We start from the raw sequence: 18,157 nt of genomic DNA on the forward strand, positions 1-18,157 counted from the left end.
GCCTACGTGTCGTATGAGTAACATAAATTCCCCATCCGCCGGGTGGTACAAGCTAGTGCCTAGCTATCATATGGTCGGACCTATAAGGTAAACAATAATATGTAGTTTCTCCTACATCTCGGGATGATTCATTTTGGCTTCATTTCACCAAGCTAAAAAAAAAAAAGAGAATTCTTTTGAAGAAAAATACTGCTAACGTTGCATTCTTTATTTTCCACTTTCAGTGTTTCTGCTGCTTGCTGGTTATTTCTAGGTTGCATTGCAAACTTTTTTTTTAATTTGTTTGTATTTTTTTTGCAAGTTAAGCAAAAAAAAAAAACATACTCGCTTACATAACACATAAGCTGGAAGTTGGTGGCCTGGCCTGGCCCCTTTGGGGAGTTGGGTAGTGGGATAGTTTTGGTGTTGGGTGGCCAAAAAAAAAAAAATAAAATAAAATGGGGAGTGGGGAGTGGGGAGCAGAAAGCCAAATCCATAGTTGGAATGGCTTTCAGGCGGAATCCAAGTTACGAGGTTGCCTTTGTTTGCCGACTTTTGGTTTGGGGTTTTCATGAATTATGTAGCCTAGTAGCTAGAGTCTTTTGAATTTTACCATATATTTTATAATAAGTATACTAGTATAGTATAGTATATAGTTTATAGCAAAAATTAAAGACCTTTTATATAAAAAATACAAGAAATTATCTAAAAACAGGCCTATCTCTGACAAGACAAGCTTCTTAAAACATCATAAATTATCTGTTATTTTACAACAAAGTAGTATTGATAAGTAACAGTGATTAGAAGTTCTGAATGTTGCGAATTACTAGGGAATAGGTCTCACCTAGATGGCTATAATTTTGGCCTATACCATCTCATAGGTTACCCAATAACTGAGACCCACTTCCAGTGCCTCTTTCGAGCTCTCATAGCTGCTGTTGTATTTTTATTTTCCTGCCATTTGTCGGCAGTGGCAGGTTTCCTTGTGTCTAGGCCAAGTCAAGTCAAGTCAACACTGAGATCCAGAGGCCTGGCCAAGTGCCCAGGGCCCCGTTCACGTGATTTTTCTTACTGTGGCTGCTGCTGGTGGTGCTCATGTGCAATGATTATGAAATAAAATGCTGCCACAGCTACTGTTGCAGTTGCTGCAGTTGCATTTTTTTTTAGTTTTAGTTTCCTCGGGGTTCAGTGACCCTCTAGTCGAGCATGAGGCCCCCCCCTCCGATTGTGGCAAGTGCATTGTACAGGTTTTCTTTGTTGCCAAAAAATGGAAAAAAAAAAGACCCATGCCTGAAAAGACCCATAAAAGCCTTGCGTGTATAAACTGGCTCTGGCATTTCCAGCCGTCACGAAGTCTGCCGCCAAAAAAAAAAAGATACAGATATATATATGTATATATATATATATAGAGATATGTAATAAAAACATTGAAAGGAGGGTGGCAGTAGAGGAGATTCCGAAATCAGGTCAAGCTTGATGGCAGTGGCAGAAGCACCAGCTCTTCTTGGGGCCTTGTTTTAATTGTTCGTGATGTCTGACAAATTTCAGTTTCAGTTTCAGTGGCCGTCCTTGCGACAAGTTGAAGTTGATTTCCTTGCCAATCTAGCCATGTCCTCTGCTTGCCCTCTGCCCTCTGACACTCCACCCTCTTCAATGAGCTTAAATTGATTCGATTACACGAGGGAAATAAATGGCTTTCAATTACGTCAACAGCGAGCTGCCAGCAGGGTCTGTTAAGAGAAAGGATCTAGGTGTTTATTTTTAGATTTATTACTTTAAAGGATCTTTAATAACTCTCTTAACTAAAACCGAAAATTGCCATATTCTGAAGAGAAAGTAATTCCTGGATGGCTAACTTTGTTGGAGAACCTATTTCTGGCTTTTCATTCATTGATTTCACCATCTCATCTCTCTTTCTACTCCAGACTTGCTGTCTCTTTCTATCTGTTAAGGACACTGTTCGAGTTGCTGCCACTACGCAGTTGTATACTTTGTTGTTATATTTTCGGTCTGGCTCGGCTGTTGCTGACGCAAAGTGTCCTGTCACACCCACACAGGCCACACAACTGAGTGTAGGACCCACCCACGCAACCAGTCCTGGGTTGTCCCACATTCTGTGGGCTTTAAGGACGAAATTCCACTTCCCTATTGACTTGAATTCCCCTTCCCCTTTTGGGGCTGAGCTGAAATCGACACAGTTTTTAGCCCAAAACGGGTGGAGGGCTGGGCTCTAAGGGCCTGGCCAGAGTCATTGCACTTTCTCAAGGTATCCTGACAGCTGCTTGGCCTAGTTAGGAGCTTGAATATAATAGCCCTCCTTATAAAGTATGCAAATACCCACCTTCTTTATTTTGATAGCCAGGTATGACCTAGTTACTTTCAAAATGTCACTCTTTCGGGCCTCTAATTAATTAAAAATCTTTATGAAAAGGTAGGACTCTTAATTAAGTTGGTTATCTCTTTTTAGAATTAGTAGCTTATCAAATGGGGATTAACTTTTGTTTTCCCCATCGGGGCAACAGCTACCAAGAGCCCCCTTCCAACTAATGGCTTTGTTGAACCTTTGGCGTTGTGGAAAATTACTTGGAAACCTCAAAAGTTGTTCCCTTTTGAACAACTCGGCTAACTGACGTAAATTGCAATGAGTCGAAGCGGGTCTCGACTTGACCCCAAAACAAATGTTGCACTTGCGTCATAGTTTGCCACCCACTATCGAGGATTAACCCTCTGTGGGTCTATCTTTAACTCTTAAATATGCTTAGAGACTGATTAAGTTTAGTCCCAGATATTCCTAAGCTTTAATAGAGTCTTGCCAGAGGCAGCTGTCTGGTTGAATTTGTAGAACTGTCTATTGGAACTATAATATTTTAATAAAGCAATTAGTGGCCTATTTTTTTACTTTAATCCGACATGCCTTTATAGAGACCTGCCTGGCCATTTCTGGCCCATTTGACCTCCTTCTCTTCACAGTTTTTGGAGCTTTTCCAGCCACTCTGACATATCGCGACAGAGAACATGCCATCTAGGCGTCTCATTAGCATAAACGTTTTAATTAGCTGGTAAGCTGGGGTCCCCCCCTTCAGCCTTAATCGATTCGCAGAGGCCCAAAACACTAGCCAGCACCAGACTTAGCCACGTTAAGTTAGTCATTGTAAACTGTCCAATTGAATCCAATTGAGTTGTGCTCTGTTTGATTTCATTAGCGTAAATTGGATGCATTATATATAGGCATTATAGGCAAAGTGTGTGTAGTATTCAGATAACGTTCTCAAGTCCGGTGGCAGTCGGCAAACAAACAAACAAGCTGGCTAACTCGACTCGCCGTGTAAACGATTGTTAATAACTCCATATAGTAGACAAGTCCATTCGATACTTGTTGTGGATGTAGTAGAGCTGAGCTGCCGACGTAACCCGAGGCACCTTGAAAAAACTAGACATAGCATAATATTGACATACATATGAAAATTGCACATTACCTTACCCCTTACCCCCCAGTGGCAGCGATTCGAGTCAGCGAGAGTCAGGTGTAGTGTTTTTGTTGGAAAATGAAACTGTTTAGGTTGATTGCTATTAGCTTCTAGTAGCCATCCTCCTTTGAAGATAACACTAGAAGACATTCCTTTTTAATTATAAGAACACTTGAATCAGACTCTTCTTATCTATCAGCTGCCAGAGATACAAACTTGTCTCGGCCACAAATCCACCTCACTTCTCACCTTCTATCGGACAGCCAATCAAGCAAGCGCAGCGATCTATCAGACCTGTCTGTCTCTCCAACCGACACCCCTTCTTATAGACTCGATAAAGCCCACTGCCCGCCTGCTGCAGTTGACAGGCCAAATCATTAAGAGTGTCATAGAAAAAATAAAAATAAAATCTGAAAAATTCTAAATGGAAATAAAAGAAGTGTCTGCTTCTGTTTGGGGTTCTATGCGTGCTTGGAATTTTGTTGGAAAATTTGCAATTCAATTTAGATTCTTATAGATGTCTTGTAGTGGGAGGTGGGAGCTCACTTGACATGCCAATCGTGAGCCAAGTATGCGTGTCATTTTTGGGGGAAAAACAATTTAGATAAATGGCCATCGTTTACAGATTTTCCCGTAAAGATTTATTTTCTTAAAAGCTTGATATTATTATTTCAATAAATCGCTTTTAATTAAAAACCTGCTCACAATTGCTTGAAATTTTGTAGAAATATATATATTATAACACTGTACCGATTTTTTATGGCCGGCACGCAATTAATGAGATGCCCAGTATTTTATGGCCAAAACGGCGCCTTTCGGCCATGCCATTGAACTGCCAATTGAAGGATTTGTTTCCATTGATGTTGATTGACTCGAAGATGTTTATTTTTGAAAATTGAATACCATACGATAATAATAAACACACTTTGCTATCTATATCATTGCAGAAATTGGAAGCTTTGCCACTTGCCATCCGATTATTATCCAGCTATGCTTGTCCAGTTTTGGCTATAAATCGTTCTCTATAATGAATTCTGCGCGGCATCATCGTATTGGAGTGTTTCTGTCTCCATAAGTTGACCCATATACAAATAGAGAGTTAAGAAAAACCCAACCAAACGAGGATTTAGAAAGAAAAAGCATCCTAAGATACTAAATCAAAAGCTATCTAGTCAAAGGGAAGAAAAGTTCGCCATCAACTGCCTGACACGAGTGGAGGAGTAGAACCCAAATCACAACTTGACAGCCACGACCCCGAGTGACCGCAAAGCTGGCGAGGAAGATGCCATACCACAGGGGCGGAGATGCCTCGTCCCAGGCCGACAAGTTGAGCGGCATTGTTGAGGAGAGCGACCTGTACGAGGGTTTCGCACCGCACGTCGAGACCTCCGAGATCAAAACCCTCGACTTTTACAATCTACCAAAGCAAACGGGTAAGTTTTCATAGCTTATAGCTTAAACAAGTATTTTAAGGTGTTTAGAAATAAAATATACCTTTATGGATCATAGATTTTAATGAGTTTTTCACGTGCCTCCTACACACATGTTTTTCAGCGATTGGGAAATTTTAATTTATGCATTTTACGAAAGCATATTTGTTTTGTTTTGGTCCAGAATACATTAATCAATAAACAGAACCGAAAGTAAACACCAAAATAAATTAATTATAGTATTGCCAGAAAACCAGATTCGGTTCTGGGTGATATATATTTCGAAATTGCTGTTGAGTGCTTTGAAAGCGAATATATATTTTAATAAAAAATGTATAATATTTTAATTATATTTTAAAGCCACCTTTAGAGACTATTCTGGCAACATAATGTGTAAAACCCATTAAAATTTATAATTGCGTCTCATTTTGGATTGAAAATTCAGCCAAAAGGCAATTCGGCAAATGGCATAATGGATTTATTTTAATGCGCCATCCATAGAAATTGCACTTGAAAGCTTGCAGGAATTTGTTTACGCTGCATTCAATTATGGAATCAGCTGAAAACCCCCCGGGGTTGCTTGAATAATTTCCTATGCCCTAGAGCATATAGTTTTCTTTGAGAATTCCGTAGCAACTCTCGCTGTCAGAGTGCCAGAAAGACGAAAGAAGACACTAAATGAATTTCTGATTCCAAAGGCAATCGGGCGATACATCCAATCGAGCCATTAGTGCAGTCACCACCCCCTGTCTCTGTCCCTGTTGTGCATCTGTCGACACTGGCCTTGATTTTGATTTGCAAAAATAATGAGTCTCGGGCACTGAATCGCTCACTATATAATGGGTATAATTGGATAAAACCCATCTATATATGAACACCCGAATTCCTGCACTTTGGGTTTTTCCTGCAAGTCCAAGAATAGCAGAGAGCGTGGGCTGATCGGAATATGAATCGAAAATATTCAGTTTCAAAATCTTCTTTATTATCTTCTGAGATTATTGAATATTCGTTGAGGATTATAGATTCCAAAGTAGATATTCCCACGGCAAACAAATAAAAACATTCACGTTTTTATGGCACTTGGCTGGCGGCCAATTAATTTGTTTAAAAATAAATGCAATTTTCTTCAACACTCTCGTGCTTGTTTGGTATTTTTGCGACTTTTCGATAAAAGTTGCTTGATTTGTATCAGCTGCTGGGTCATGTGTTTAATATTTTAAAGAAAATATAAAATATTTCTATATAATTTTCATAAATAACTGCCTGAAAGTCCCACATTCTTGCCACACTTGCCACGTGCCATTCCCACAAAAGAACATATTTTTGAAAAAACATACACAACTTTTTATTAAAATAGAATACAAATATTCGCATCTTTATGGCTTAAAATTGAGAATTTATTTGTTATTAGCAAAAACACTTGCTTACGTAAGCAGAATTGGAAACAGAATATTTTCCCATTTCTCTGTGACGTCCAACGAACCCAACGGGAGGAAAAAATCTTGTTTTTCCCATTTAATGCCCAATGAAATGCCAAATTATGTTTTCCCCCAAAAACAAATACAGTGGCAGGGGAATAAATTTTCATTCAAGAGGCATTTTTTTTTTATTATCCTCTTGTCCGATTGGTAAAATATTTCCCTCCATTAAAAAAAATCAAAAATGATATATATACATGTATTTTGCTTATAGAAAATTTTCCACTGATCAGGCGATCTTTTTGCGAATAATTATTATTTTCTCGATAGCCCCGAATAGCATGGCACACGACTACCAGACACGTGCCTTTTTGGGGAGAAAGTGGGCGAACCAAAGTGGTTCTATGAATGAATCTTTGGAAATTCTGTAACTGACCGAAACTGGTTTTTGCAATTATCTTCCGATCGGTGGTTGAGTTTGTTTATGTTTTTCCTTGGCATCTCATTTTGTTTGGCCATTATTTTTAGCTAATTTGTATTTAATATTTGGCGAGGATTCCCATTCTTGGCAGTTTTAGAGTCACTTTAAAGTCACCTATTTTAATATTTTACAGTCAGTCAGCATTTATTAAATATTTCTCGGTTTTTTGCGAGTAAACATTTTTTATATGCATATATCTATATTACTCATGTATTTTTTTATTCTTTTTTTTGAATTTTATTTTATATTGACCGATTTGACCGCTGCCTCGGAATAAAAGTTCCAAATGGGAAATATCCATCATACGTATAAGATACCGCCCAGCCACTTCAGAATGGCTTATAATTTTATATTTGATTCGTGTTTTTGATTAGATTAACACAATTAGGCATTGTTCTTGTCTGTTTTTATCAATATTGCGATGTTTTGCTCTTTATTCCTCTCTGGAACTTTTAGGAAATATAAGGAGGAATAATTATCGTACAAGTCGACATAGCTATCTTGTCATTCTCGGGATATGATGTTTTATTTTAGTGCTGTCAGACTAAAATTTATTATAGCTTGTTTTTGTTAGTCTATCTAGAAATAACTTTTTTAATAATTTAAATATATTTTTCATATATTAATTGTTAGGGTATTAGTCCTATATAATCCTTTAGTTCTCTTTCCTATCGGAGGTCAGAGATCAAACCCAACCGCCCACTTGTCGTTGCCTTTTGATCTTCGGTGTCATAAAACAATCAACGGCTCTGGTCGGATGGGAAGTCTTTGGGGGCTTTGGATGATGGAGGAGCCAAGTGATAGGGCGGCGGATTTATTTTTAATGAATCTTTTTATGTTTCTGTGAGTGTGAGTGTAGTGTGTCTCTATCACGATACTTTGCGTGTCGGCAGATCGTGAATATTTCTGAGTGGGTTTTGGGGGCTAAGTTCTGGATTCTAATTAAGAGAGGAAGGTCTAAACAGTGTTCCTTAAATGTAATTATTTATTATGAAATATTTTATTAAAATTAAGTTGTAAGCGTAACCCCCATTCGATAAGGTCTGCTTATAGGAAGTCCCTAACTGTGGGTGGGTTGGCTTTGCTCTTTTGGCCTCTCTGTCAACAGCGGCGCCTCTAATTAGCCAAGTGTATACAAAGATACAAAGATATCTGGCAGTGCGTGCCAGTGGGTTTGAGGTCACTCAGCATATGAAGCTTTTTCTTAAGCAATCTTTCTTTTTGTTTACATGCTCTTTGATTTTCTAATGTCTATTCAGATAATATTAAGGGTAAAATAAAGTTACCCAAAAAGCTAAAGAGTCAGATAGGTCGCTCTCTCTCTCTGCCGCTCTCTTTATTTATTTTTGTTGAATTCTTTCTCCGCCTGTGATAACATTGTTTGAGTTGCTCGCTGTTATCTAAACATCGTTGTTGGAGCAGCCCAGTCTCTATTTTTTTCGCCTTTGCTCGCTTTTCACACAATTGCTGGTTTTTTGCTGGTGCCTCGTAAAACTTAATATTTATTTTTACCACCCCCCCGAACGCCCTCACGACCCTTTGAGCTCTTAAGCAGGAAGGAAGGCACTGCGTGTGTGGGCGTGTGGGAGGGAGAGTGCGAGTGAATGATAATTGAGTTGCCTGCGCCCGGGAGCCGTATTTTAATGAGCTGCCTGAAAGTATGCTTTTAAATTTCCATTTGATTGCCCACTGCTGTGGCTCGAGCAGGTGTGTCTCATTAATTGAATGAGACTGTGACACAGTGGTGGTACTTACGACTCGCTTTAGTAAAATTAAATAAAATAAAAAAATAAAAACCTTACACAATTTTTTAAACTTATTTACGATTTCCTCACAACGTCTAATCTATTTAACCTTGGTAGTGATGCGGTGTCATGGTCCATTGTCTTTGCTTTCCATCTCACTTGTCTTCAAATGCGACAGTTTTGATTCACACTTTGATCGGTTCACTCGAATAACCACAAATCCGCCATCACATGACGCTCATAGCTGAATTACAAAGTTGCCTTTTCCAATGACAACTTTATGGATCTCTTGAATGATTTCACTACAAATCGCATGTGCATAATCAGAACTTTGATTTTAATATGCATTTTATGGCTCATTGAATTGCTGATGCTGGGCTTGACTAATTGCTACCTTGTAGAACCTTTCAAGGGCCGGCCCTTTGTTTGGGACGCGCCCCTCTTTAATATTTACCTGAAGTTGAACGAACTTCCGAGAGCTGAGAGCTCTATTGACAAAAAAAAAAACTAAAAACAAACCTTTATTTGATATTTCCGAGGGGAGCTTTTAATTAGAAAGCTTTTGGCTTCTTGATGTGATGGGTTAAATGGAAGCTTTTATTGAAAATGTGTGTCCCAGTTGCATCGTTCACCTGTCGCTTGATCGCCAATATCTCACTCTCTCTCTGTTTCTCATTTTCACCGGGGAGAGTCTCTGAAGTCGTCTCTGCGGCAATCACTCGAGGCGTCTCCTCAGCCTTTATCTCAGTCTCGCTTCAACCCTCGGGCCTGGTGGTTGCTCTATAGATCGATATTACACTTCACTTGTATGCCCAAAAGTTGTCAATTGTTAGATCACGAGAAAAACCGAGAGAAACGCCAAAGAAAACACACTCAAAATCGCCGAAAACGAAAAGAAAATCGAGAAAACAAACGAGCCACCGATCAATTGGAATACTTTTCGAAACAAGTCGCGTGTCAACGTAATTACTTGATATGTTTACAAAGTGCGTGAGTCAACATACACACTCCATATACATACCTCTCTATACATAAAGATGTCTATGTGTAGAGGGGTATAGTACCAGTGTGTTGCAGCCTCCAAAAACTGCAATTGGAATTCACATTAAAAGCAAATCGACTTTTAAATCACGGCTCGTTAATTATCACGCCTAGCTGCCAAACAGCAAAAGTAAACAACAACAAAAATACTTGCATTTTCAGTCGAGAAAAATTATAATACATAAACATTGATCCTCAATATATATATATAAAATCGTGCGTAGCGTTCAACGGTCAGTCACTCGATCAGTCAGTCAGTCGGTAGACTACATACTCGGCATTACGCATACGCCCTGTGTGCTTCCAACTAAATGGGATTAATTCATAAAAACAATGGTTTTTTTTTTTTTAGCCATGTGTTGTTTTCTGGAGCAAAAACTAAAGTGAATGAATCGAGTGGTTTTTTCCTAGCCATTTTAATTAAATGCAAAATTATGCCCATTATAAACGAAACGTGTTGCACTTAATAATACAACAGTGAACTCCGTTCAATTGAATATATAATTCAGAAATAATTTTATTAAAGTACGATGTTAGTATTCAGACCAGACCAGCAAACCAGTTTCTGAAACGGCTAAAGAGTCATCTCAGAATAAGGGCCGAAATACTTTTTTGGTGGCAAAAAGGTGGCAGCGGCGTCCGTCAATGCAGTTAGCACGTCAATAACTTAATTAATTTCCATTATGGAGCTGGCATGTCCGGGGCTCGTGGTTCGCAGCGAATCTGAGCCACCCACTACCGGCCAGTTGGGCCCCTGGCATAATACGATCCCTGGCGAATGGTAATTAATACCCATTTGTGAATCTCTCCCCTGGAACGACCGGCACGGAGATCGATCCCAAAGGTTGTCCGTCATGTGGCTCGTCCCTCGAAATTCGGTCCACAAAAGCAACAAAAAAAAATATATATGACAGAGAGTGGAGAACACGATGCTAATTGACAAATAGCTAGCTCACGATCGACCGATCGATATCAGAGAGATATTTATAGCGCGTGCTAAACAATCTGAACAATCTGGCAGAGCCAATGCAGGCTCGTTGACTTTATTCTTCTCCCCAACACGAGCCTAATTGATTTGAATAATTTGCAAAATATTTTACAAATAAAAATATGAGTAATTATTTAAAGAATTAATTAGAGAGAACCTTAAAGTCTCTCAATTTCAGGAAACATATTCATATTTTCCACTGACTCATAGGGCCATTGCTTGATTGAATTAAAAGGACACTTCCTAGCCGATGTCTATTTTTGGGTAGCCTGTTCTCTGCCCAATGACGCCTTTCTGTTCGATGCAATTAAGCCGAAAAACGCTGACAACTTAAAGAGGGTCAGAGGGCAGAGAGGGGGCAATAACAACATTAATCTGCAGTTTGCCAAAATGAAAAACGTTCGAACGTTGTCAAATTAAATTTAGCTCCCAGCCGGCGATTGTTACCGTGTTCTATGTATTCTGTTTTTCTGTTTTTTCCCCCCATTGGGTTGGTTGGCAAACGAAACGGACAATGTCGTCAGAGGGATAGACTAAATGTAATAAATTGCATTTGCAATTGCAATTTGCATGCCCAGAATGTGTTTTTGTTGCCGCTAACCTTTCGCTCTGGCCCCTTCAACAGATACTCGGTATCTGTAGGTTGCGATCGCACTTCTTGATTCTGCTTAATTGTATTGTTTCCGCTAGCTAAAAATTGACCATTAGATCATGTCACAATTATTTTGTATTTATTTTTGTATTTATCTGAACGATATTTCGTCTTAGAATAGTCTTTCGCATTTTTAAGAATTAATAACTCATGAGAATCTAATATTTTGGAAATTTCGTGCTGCTTCTATTATGGCCGCCGACAAGATCACGAATTTCTTAATAAACTACATACGTCAATTAATTAATTGGCAAGTCCTGTACTACCTTAGAATCGAAATCGCATTAATCGTAAAGATAACCAATCTTTATCGGTAATTACTTTATAGCCTCTCCAGTGATACAAATTAAAAAGCAATAGAACCCAGATAGCGTATTTTTGGTAGAATGTTTATAGATTTGATTTCAGAATCAAAAGACGTAAAGCTAGAGATGATTAATGGGCCAAGTTTCCTATATAGTATGCGAACTCGGAGAAGGTGTGACCGAAAGATTGCTCATGCGATTGTATCTATATCTTTATATCTGTTCTTTAAAGCGTTATGGGGCAACACTTAAGTGTCGCCGAAATTCTTGGCAATCGCCTCCCCATAAATATACCTGCCCAAAAACAAAAATTCGTCGCATAAAATCCGATACAGCCAAGTGAAAGATAATTGCCATCGGGGCTATTTTGTTTTTGGGTTTTCCTCTGATTTTCTTTATTTCAGTATTTTATGTTTGAACATTTTGGTTAATTAATCATTTGCTCGGCGGTGGCATGTGTGAGTGTCATGAAAACACCGAGTTTTTCCCCAACACTGGCCAATGGCCACGCGTTGTTTATTTTACCCCGTTTTATTTATACATTTCTGGTATAAACAAATGGCAGCGAGTGGCTGCTGCCTTTCGTTGTTTCTACTTTATATTATTTTTATTTTATTTTATTTTGCCTGACGAAACATGTGAAAAATCAATATGTGATGTCGCTAAAAAAAGATCAACGGATCAAAGAAAGAAACAACAAATTAGCCCATTGTGTGAAAATTGTGTTGAAATGCGTTTGAGAAGCACATCTCGTGATTTTTTCACACTTGTAGTTGAAATTAGTGGGTTAGATAGCTGATGTTTGCATATTAATCGATTTAATCGATGGTATTTGATAATAATTGATCAAAAGTGGGAGAGAACTAACAGGTTCTTGTTAATATTTGTAACTTTTTCACATTTTAGTCTCACTTCTAGTAGGAATTAGTGGGTTAGATAGATGATATTAATAGAAATAATCTATAATATTGCATAAATAATGATAGATAACTAACAGTTTTTTTATTAAATTTGTAATGTTTTAGCATTATAGCTTTAATCGTAACTAGAATTGAAAGGTTGGACATCAGGACATTGAATATTTGTATATTAAAGAATGGCAATCAATAATAATCGATAATTCTACACAAATAATGGGATAGAATTAGGTGTTTCTTGTTAGTTTTCTAAAAAATAAGTTTGTTTTTAAGAAAAGTTAATTTTACAAAAAATTATTTCGACTGTAAAATATCAGATGATAACATATTTTATATTCATCAATTATAATCGATAAAAATGGATAAAGAGTAGGATAAAAACTTACAAAATCCTGTATAATTTAGTCCAATTTTTGTTTGTTTTAAAGAAATAATACTTTTTTGAAACATTCTCTTAAGTGTAACCCCATAAATTGTATTTTGTAATATAAGCATTAAGTTAATAGCCATTTTTTTTAGGTTCTCCATTCTTGTGTTTATTTTCGCCATCTATTCAAAATAAAAGAAATTCCTACCACAAAGTTTCTTTCATGAATTCATTCTGTTTGCTGTTGACTTTGGTCAGAAATCTTTCCATGCCATATTGCCAAGATTTCATCCGCCAAGACCACCGCACTAATACAGGTTGCTGGAAAAGGCTCATAAATTAGGCTTCGCACATAAATATTACGTATACGTAGATATTACGTATACGCAGGAATGGCCGAGAATTTGTGCCTTTGTGGCAAGAAGAAATTCTTGCCTGGGATTTTCCAAGCATATTTTCGCCATTGCTTACGAAATTTCCCACAAAAGCTATTTCTGTGAAAACATTTACACTAGATTTGGGTAACCCGTTGGGGTGTGGAGGTGGGGGGTTGGGGCTTTTCTCTCTTTGCCCCGAGGGGGAAATTTAAATAAAATAGAGATAGAGCCTCAAAGAGAGACTGGCCGGAATGGGAGAGCGGGAGGACAACAGAAAACAGCTGTTTATTCTACGGCGCTGATAGCGAAATGTGAAAACAAAAATATGTGTGGAAAGGAAAATAAATCACAAATCAAAAAAAAATATATAGAATAGAGAATCAGTATTATAGACCCTGCGGAAGTGAGCTTTAAAAGCTTGCGATCTTTTGCTCACGATTTTACGGACGCTCTGCTCTCTCTTGCCCCTCGGTGGAGCTTTCATTCAGAAGGCAGAAGGCAGGCTATCGAAATGAAACCGGCCTGTCCGCCGGAAAATATCTGAGAACACTGAACGCATTCGAACGCTCCGCACGTAGGTAGGCCTGGCCGAAAATTCCGCCGTAATCCGCTCAGCGATCGCTACGCTTGCGAATGTATCTCAAATAAATGTACTATATAAGGAGCTGTGGCGAGATGCTTTTGGTTAATGATTTCTTTCAACTCTCGTTAAAAAACAACAACAATAATAAGAAATATTAAAATTAATTTCGATATTGAACCAGCAACAACAACAACAACAAGAAGAAGAAAAAAATGTGAATTGAAAATTTAAATGTGCTGCAAATTAAATTCAAGTGCTGCCGACGTCGCTGCTGCTCGGGCGACAGCAAATTGCAGATCGCAATAAATTAAAACAATAAAAGGCAGCAGTGAACAGTGAATAAAAAAATACGAAATACGAAAATAAAAAAAAAATTAAGAAAACAACAAAAAATTCAACGAGACTGAGAAATCTACATAAATGATGTCGTTGTTGCTGTTGTCGTTCGTGTGGCGGTTGACAAACAGCGCGAAAAGTACTCGGTGCCAAAAAAGCGAGTGAACAAACAACAAAAGAACAAATAACAAATAATTAAATACACTACACAAACCAACCAACAAAAAAAAAAAAAAAAAAAATCATTAAAAACCGAAACGGAAACCCTGTAAACCGAACAAAAATGGTTGGCAAAGTCTTGGGCATCAAAGACTTGGAGCAGTTTAGCAGCCGGCGGAGCAGTGTCTACGTCGATCCCGAGTGTGACAAATTCTTCGAGCTGCCCCTCTTCATAGCGGCCAGCTCGAACGATATAACCACCAAATGCCAGTGCTGGCAGTTCAGTCCAGGTAATAAAAATCACCAGCCCAGCACCCAGCACCGGCCATAAAGCCTCAAAGTCCAAACGTCGAAAACCCCCCTTAAAAAAAGCCACGATAAAAACCAAGTGATAATGGGAATTTCATCAACAAATATAGAAGTTTTGTAATAATATTTTTAATATTGTTAAATATTTTAAAAATAAATCTACAGTTGAAGAATTCAAAGTTGAAGTGTCTGTGGAAAATGTTTCAATTAATTCTGAAACGATAATGTTGACCCAAATTTGTATATTTCTGTTTATAAAATCTTTTCACTGACAACCTTGTACATAAGTATAATATTCTCCGTTGTTTAAAGCCCTTGGCCAGAACATATGGCTTTTTCCCTTGTTTACAAAACAAAAAACAAAAAATGTTTTAATATGTTTAGCATTAATAAAAATTAAGGCGGTCGTAAAGTTCTCAAAAAGAAAGAAAAACAAAAATAAAATCAATCAAAAATGTTATATTCCATAAATGTTGGATATACATTTGCGGTTTAGGTTACATTTTTGGCTCTTAATCAGATTGCACAATTTTAATGAGCCTTAAGCGTATTTAAAATATGCAACTAATTAGCTCATTAAGGCAAGTGCTTTGTGCTCATTGATGTCTATTATTTTATTTGTGTAAAAGTGAGTTATAAGCCAACGCCTGACATAATATCAATTATGGTTCACAAACCAATAATATTGATTGCGTTGATCGGAAAATTACTGCTGCGTTGCTGTAGTATTATGGATGGGGTGACGATATACATACATCCCCAGCATTTCCATTTCCATATTTGTTGTTTGAAAAAAAAAAATGCAAATGGATCTGAGATGCTGTAGATGGAGATGGGGATTAATTACCCCCAGAGGCGGCACTAAATTATACCCGTTTTTTAATTGTTATTGCATTTATTGCAATGAACACATCCACTGCCCTGTATCTTATCGCCTCCCCCAAGTAATGTGAGAGAATCCGCCAAACTTTTATTGGACTAATGCTAAACGCTTTTTTTTTGTGTGACATTCTAAACAGTTTTTAAATCGTAATAAGGCGAGTGAGTAAATAAATCAGAGGCTCTGCAACTTAGTAACTAATTTGTTGGCTGATATTGATATGGCGCTGCCTGATGTCCGCTGGTTACCTGGATTTCCACCTTATCAGCTATCAATGATAACAGAAAAGTGGGCTATGGAGTGGGGGGCTGAGAGAGAGCGGGCATGCAAAAATCGATCAGCTGTCGCGATGCCTGTAATGAGACATGTCCGCAGCGCAATCAATTACCCCCATGCCGATAGCTAATCAATATGGCAGCGCCCCGATGAGGTTCAATGCGGCATTGAGGTGGCATCAGATAGGAGGGGGTGATTCCACAGGGGATGGGGTCTTGGGGTTGTCCTACATTTGACGCAGTTGACCAGCTGACCATAGCGATAGTCGATCTACGCTTGTCATTCTATAATTGACACATTCTAGTGGAAAAAGTACAAAGGCAGGCTATTGACAAATGTATTATTTTTATCCAAAGGCTATAGGGTTTGGGTTTATACTTAAGACGCTTTTTAAAGACAACTAGTTCTTGTTACTAGTACCTGACGATGATAAGTTTTTTCCTGAAAAAAGTATGTCACTTTTGATACCAAGAACTTAAAGGGCTACCTTTTCTTAGAAATAACTTAACCCTTAATCAAATACTTGCTTAATACCAAACAAATTACCATCATTATTAAAAATAAATGTTTATTTTATCAATACTTATCGGATGGCCGGACTTATCAGATGCACTTTTTCAAGTATTTTATTTTGACCACTCGGCGTATGAGTAATGAGCGGCGTCCTTACACACGAAATTTAACTACTTATCGGTGGTGGTGTTTGGCTGAAAGCGCCTCGCGACTTTGATGATAGTGGAGAAGGTTCCTGGGCACCACCATTTGAATGGCTCTAGAGCGGTGATAACCTCAAGAACCCACCATTGTTAGCAATAACAATAACAATCGTGTCATATGATTGCCAAAGTGAAGTGCCCAACTCCCCAAGTTGGTTAAAACGGCAGCTTTCGGCCACTTGAGAATCCAGAGGGGACTTTGTTTTCATACAGAGACTGTATGTTCGGGCCTCAGTTAATGACCTAACCTAAGTGGGATTAGCTTAAAGTCTAATCGCATGCAAAGCTTAAAGTCTAATCGCATGCAAAGTGTATTTTTAGCCCTACGAATGGTTTTGTACTTAAACTTAATCAGAGTGAGTAGGAATCCAATCGAGATTAGGTGATAGCTGTTGAATAGTTTCTCTTACTTTTAACAATAAAAGGTACTTAAGTACCGGCTATTATAGCTATTTCTATTTTTTTTAATTAAAACCCTTTCTTATCTCTCTCTTATATTTTTTTCAGGCAAAGAGCCTGCACTGCGCTCTCACACGGAAATCCAACAGCTTCTGCAGCAGGGCAAGAAACGTGATGTGAAGAACATACTCAGGGAGAACTCGTGGCCCATCAACTCCCCGATCCGATCCCAGCTATGGCCCCTACTCTGTGGCCAACACCAGACAAAGCAGCAAATGCTAGATGGCTTCTACTGGGAGATGGTACACCAGGTGGGTGAATCTTGACATTATACACATTATAGAGAATGGAATTTAATCAATATTTATGTCATTCCAAGGTCTTTGGCACCACGGAGCTGTCGGAGAAGCCGATCATGCTGCCCGCCTTTGTGGACGCCACCCACTGTTTGCCGTATCACTTGACCAGCACGGGCCGGGCCGTCGCCGATCGCATTGTGAATGTGCTGGGCTACGACTGTCCCGATATTACCTATAGTCCAGTATTGTATCCCATTACATCGATACTTTTGCATTTCATGTCGGGTAAGTTATCGAATATATGTATGCCCACCACTGTACTCTCGAACTCCGCTTCACTTCAACGCCTCGCCTCGCACGTGAATGTCAATATTTGGTCAAGTAATTTTTATCGCCTCTACAAAACACACAAAATAAGTGGCACAATTGTAAAGATCCCCCTTTGGGAGACTCTTCCCTTCCCATGGTTTGCTATTCTGCTTCAGTATCTCTCTCTCTATATATATGTATATATGGGGAGTGATATATGCGGAGAATATCGGCGCGTATCGCAGATGTTTGCAAATTGATGTATCGTGATTTTGTGGCTAATTGATTTGGCCAACATGCAATGAGCCACCAAATAATTTCAAATGTAAATCTTGTTACTCCCTTGTCATTGATACAGCTAGGGACGTGGGGTTAAAGCTAGTTTTGATGAAACTTCGATAAATTTCGATAGATTAGATTCATAGGGAATTAGGGAGGGGGTTTCAAATCCTCTTTTCTTAAAGAAACTAAACAATTTTCTCTTGATCCTCAGAATGTAAATCTTGTTACTGCCTTGTAAGTAATTGATACAATCTGTAATGTGTAGTTAGGGCTAATTTTGGTAACAATTCGATAAATATCAATAGTCAACTTGTATATTCTTTTAGTTATAGAAAATAACAAAATTTCTCCTCATTCCTAAGAATGAAAATCAGTTAGAAACCTATGGGTAAAGCTAGTTATAAGTAAACTTCGATTTATATCGATAAATCGGATTAAAAGC

General features: G+C 38.2%; 1 protein-coding gene across 13 annotated transcripts in view; it reads left to right on the forward strand.

Moving 5' to 3' along the window:
• The window catches only part of sky (GTPase-activating protein skywalker), a 34,323-nt gene that overhangs the window by 6,708 nt on the left and 9,458 nt on the right, over positions 1 to 18,157 (forward strand). For 5 of the 13 annotated variants that reach the window (XM_043211486.2, XM_070277713.1, XM_043211487.2 and 2 more), the window contains exons 3-5: positions 4,394 to 4,879; positions 16,934 to 17,136; positions 17,205 to 17,409. In XM_043211486.2, coding sequence (XP_043067421.1) covers positions 4,729 to 4,879; positions 16,934 to 17,136; positions 17,205 to 17,409 — 559 coding nt within the window. In that variant the 5' untranslated portion in view covers positions 4,394 to 4,728. Of the gene's footprint in view, positions 1 to 4,393; positions 4,880 to 9,264; positions 9,507 to 13,657; positions 14,536 to 16,933; positions 17,137 to 17,204; positions 17,410 to 18,157 lie in introns of those variants that run through there. The other 8 variants (XM_017233401.3, XM_017233398.3, XM_017233402.3 and 5 more) reach the window with 6 other exon arrangements.

The sequence above is a fragment of the Drosophila bipectinata genome, chromosome 2L (genome assembly GCF_030179905.1).
Source record: "Drosophila bipectinata strain 14024-0381.07 chromosome 2L, DbipHiC1v2, whole genome shotgun sequence".
Classification (NCBI taxonomy): Eukaryota; Metazoa; Arthropoda; class Insecta; order Diptera; family Drosophilidae; genus Drosophila; species Drosophila bipectinata.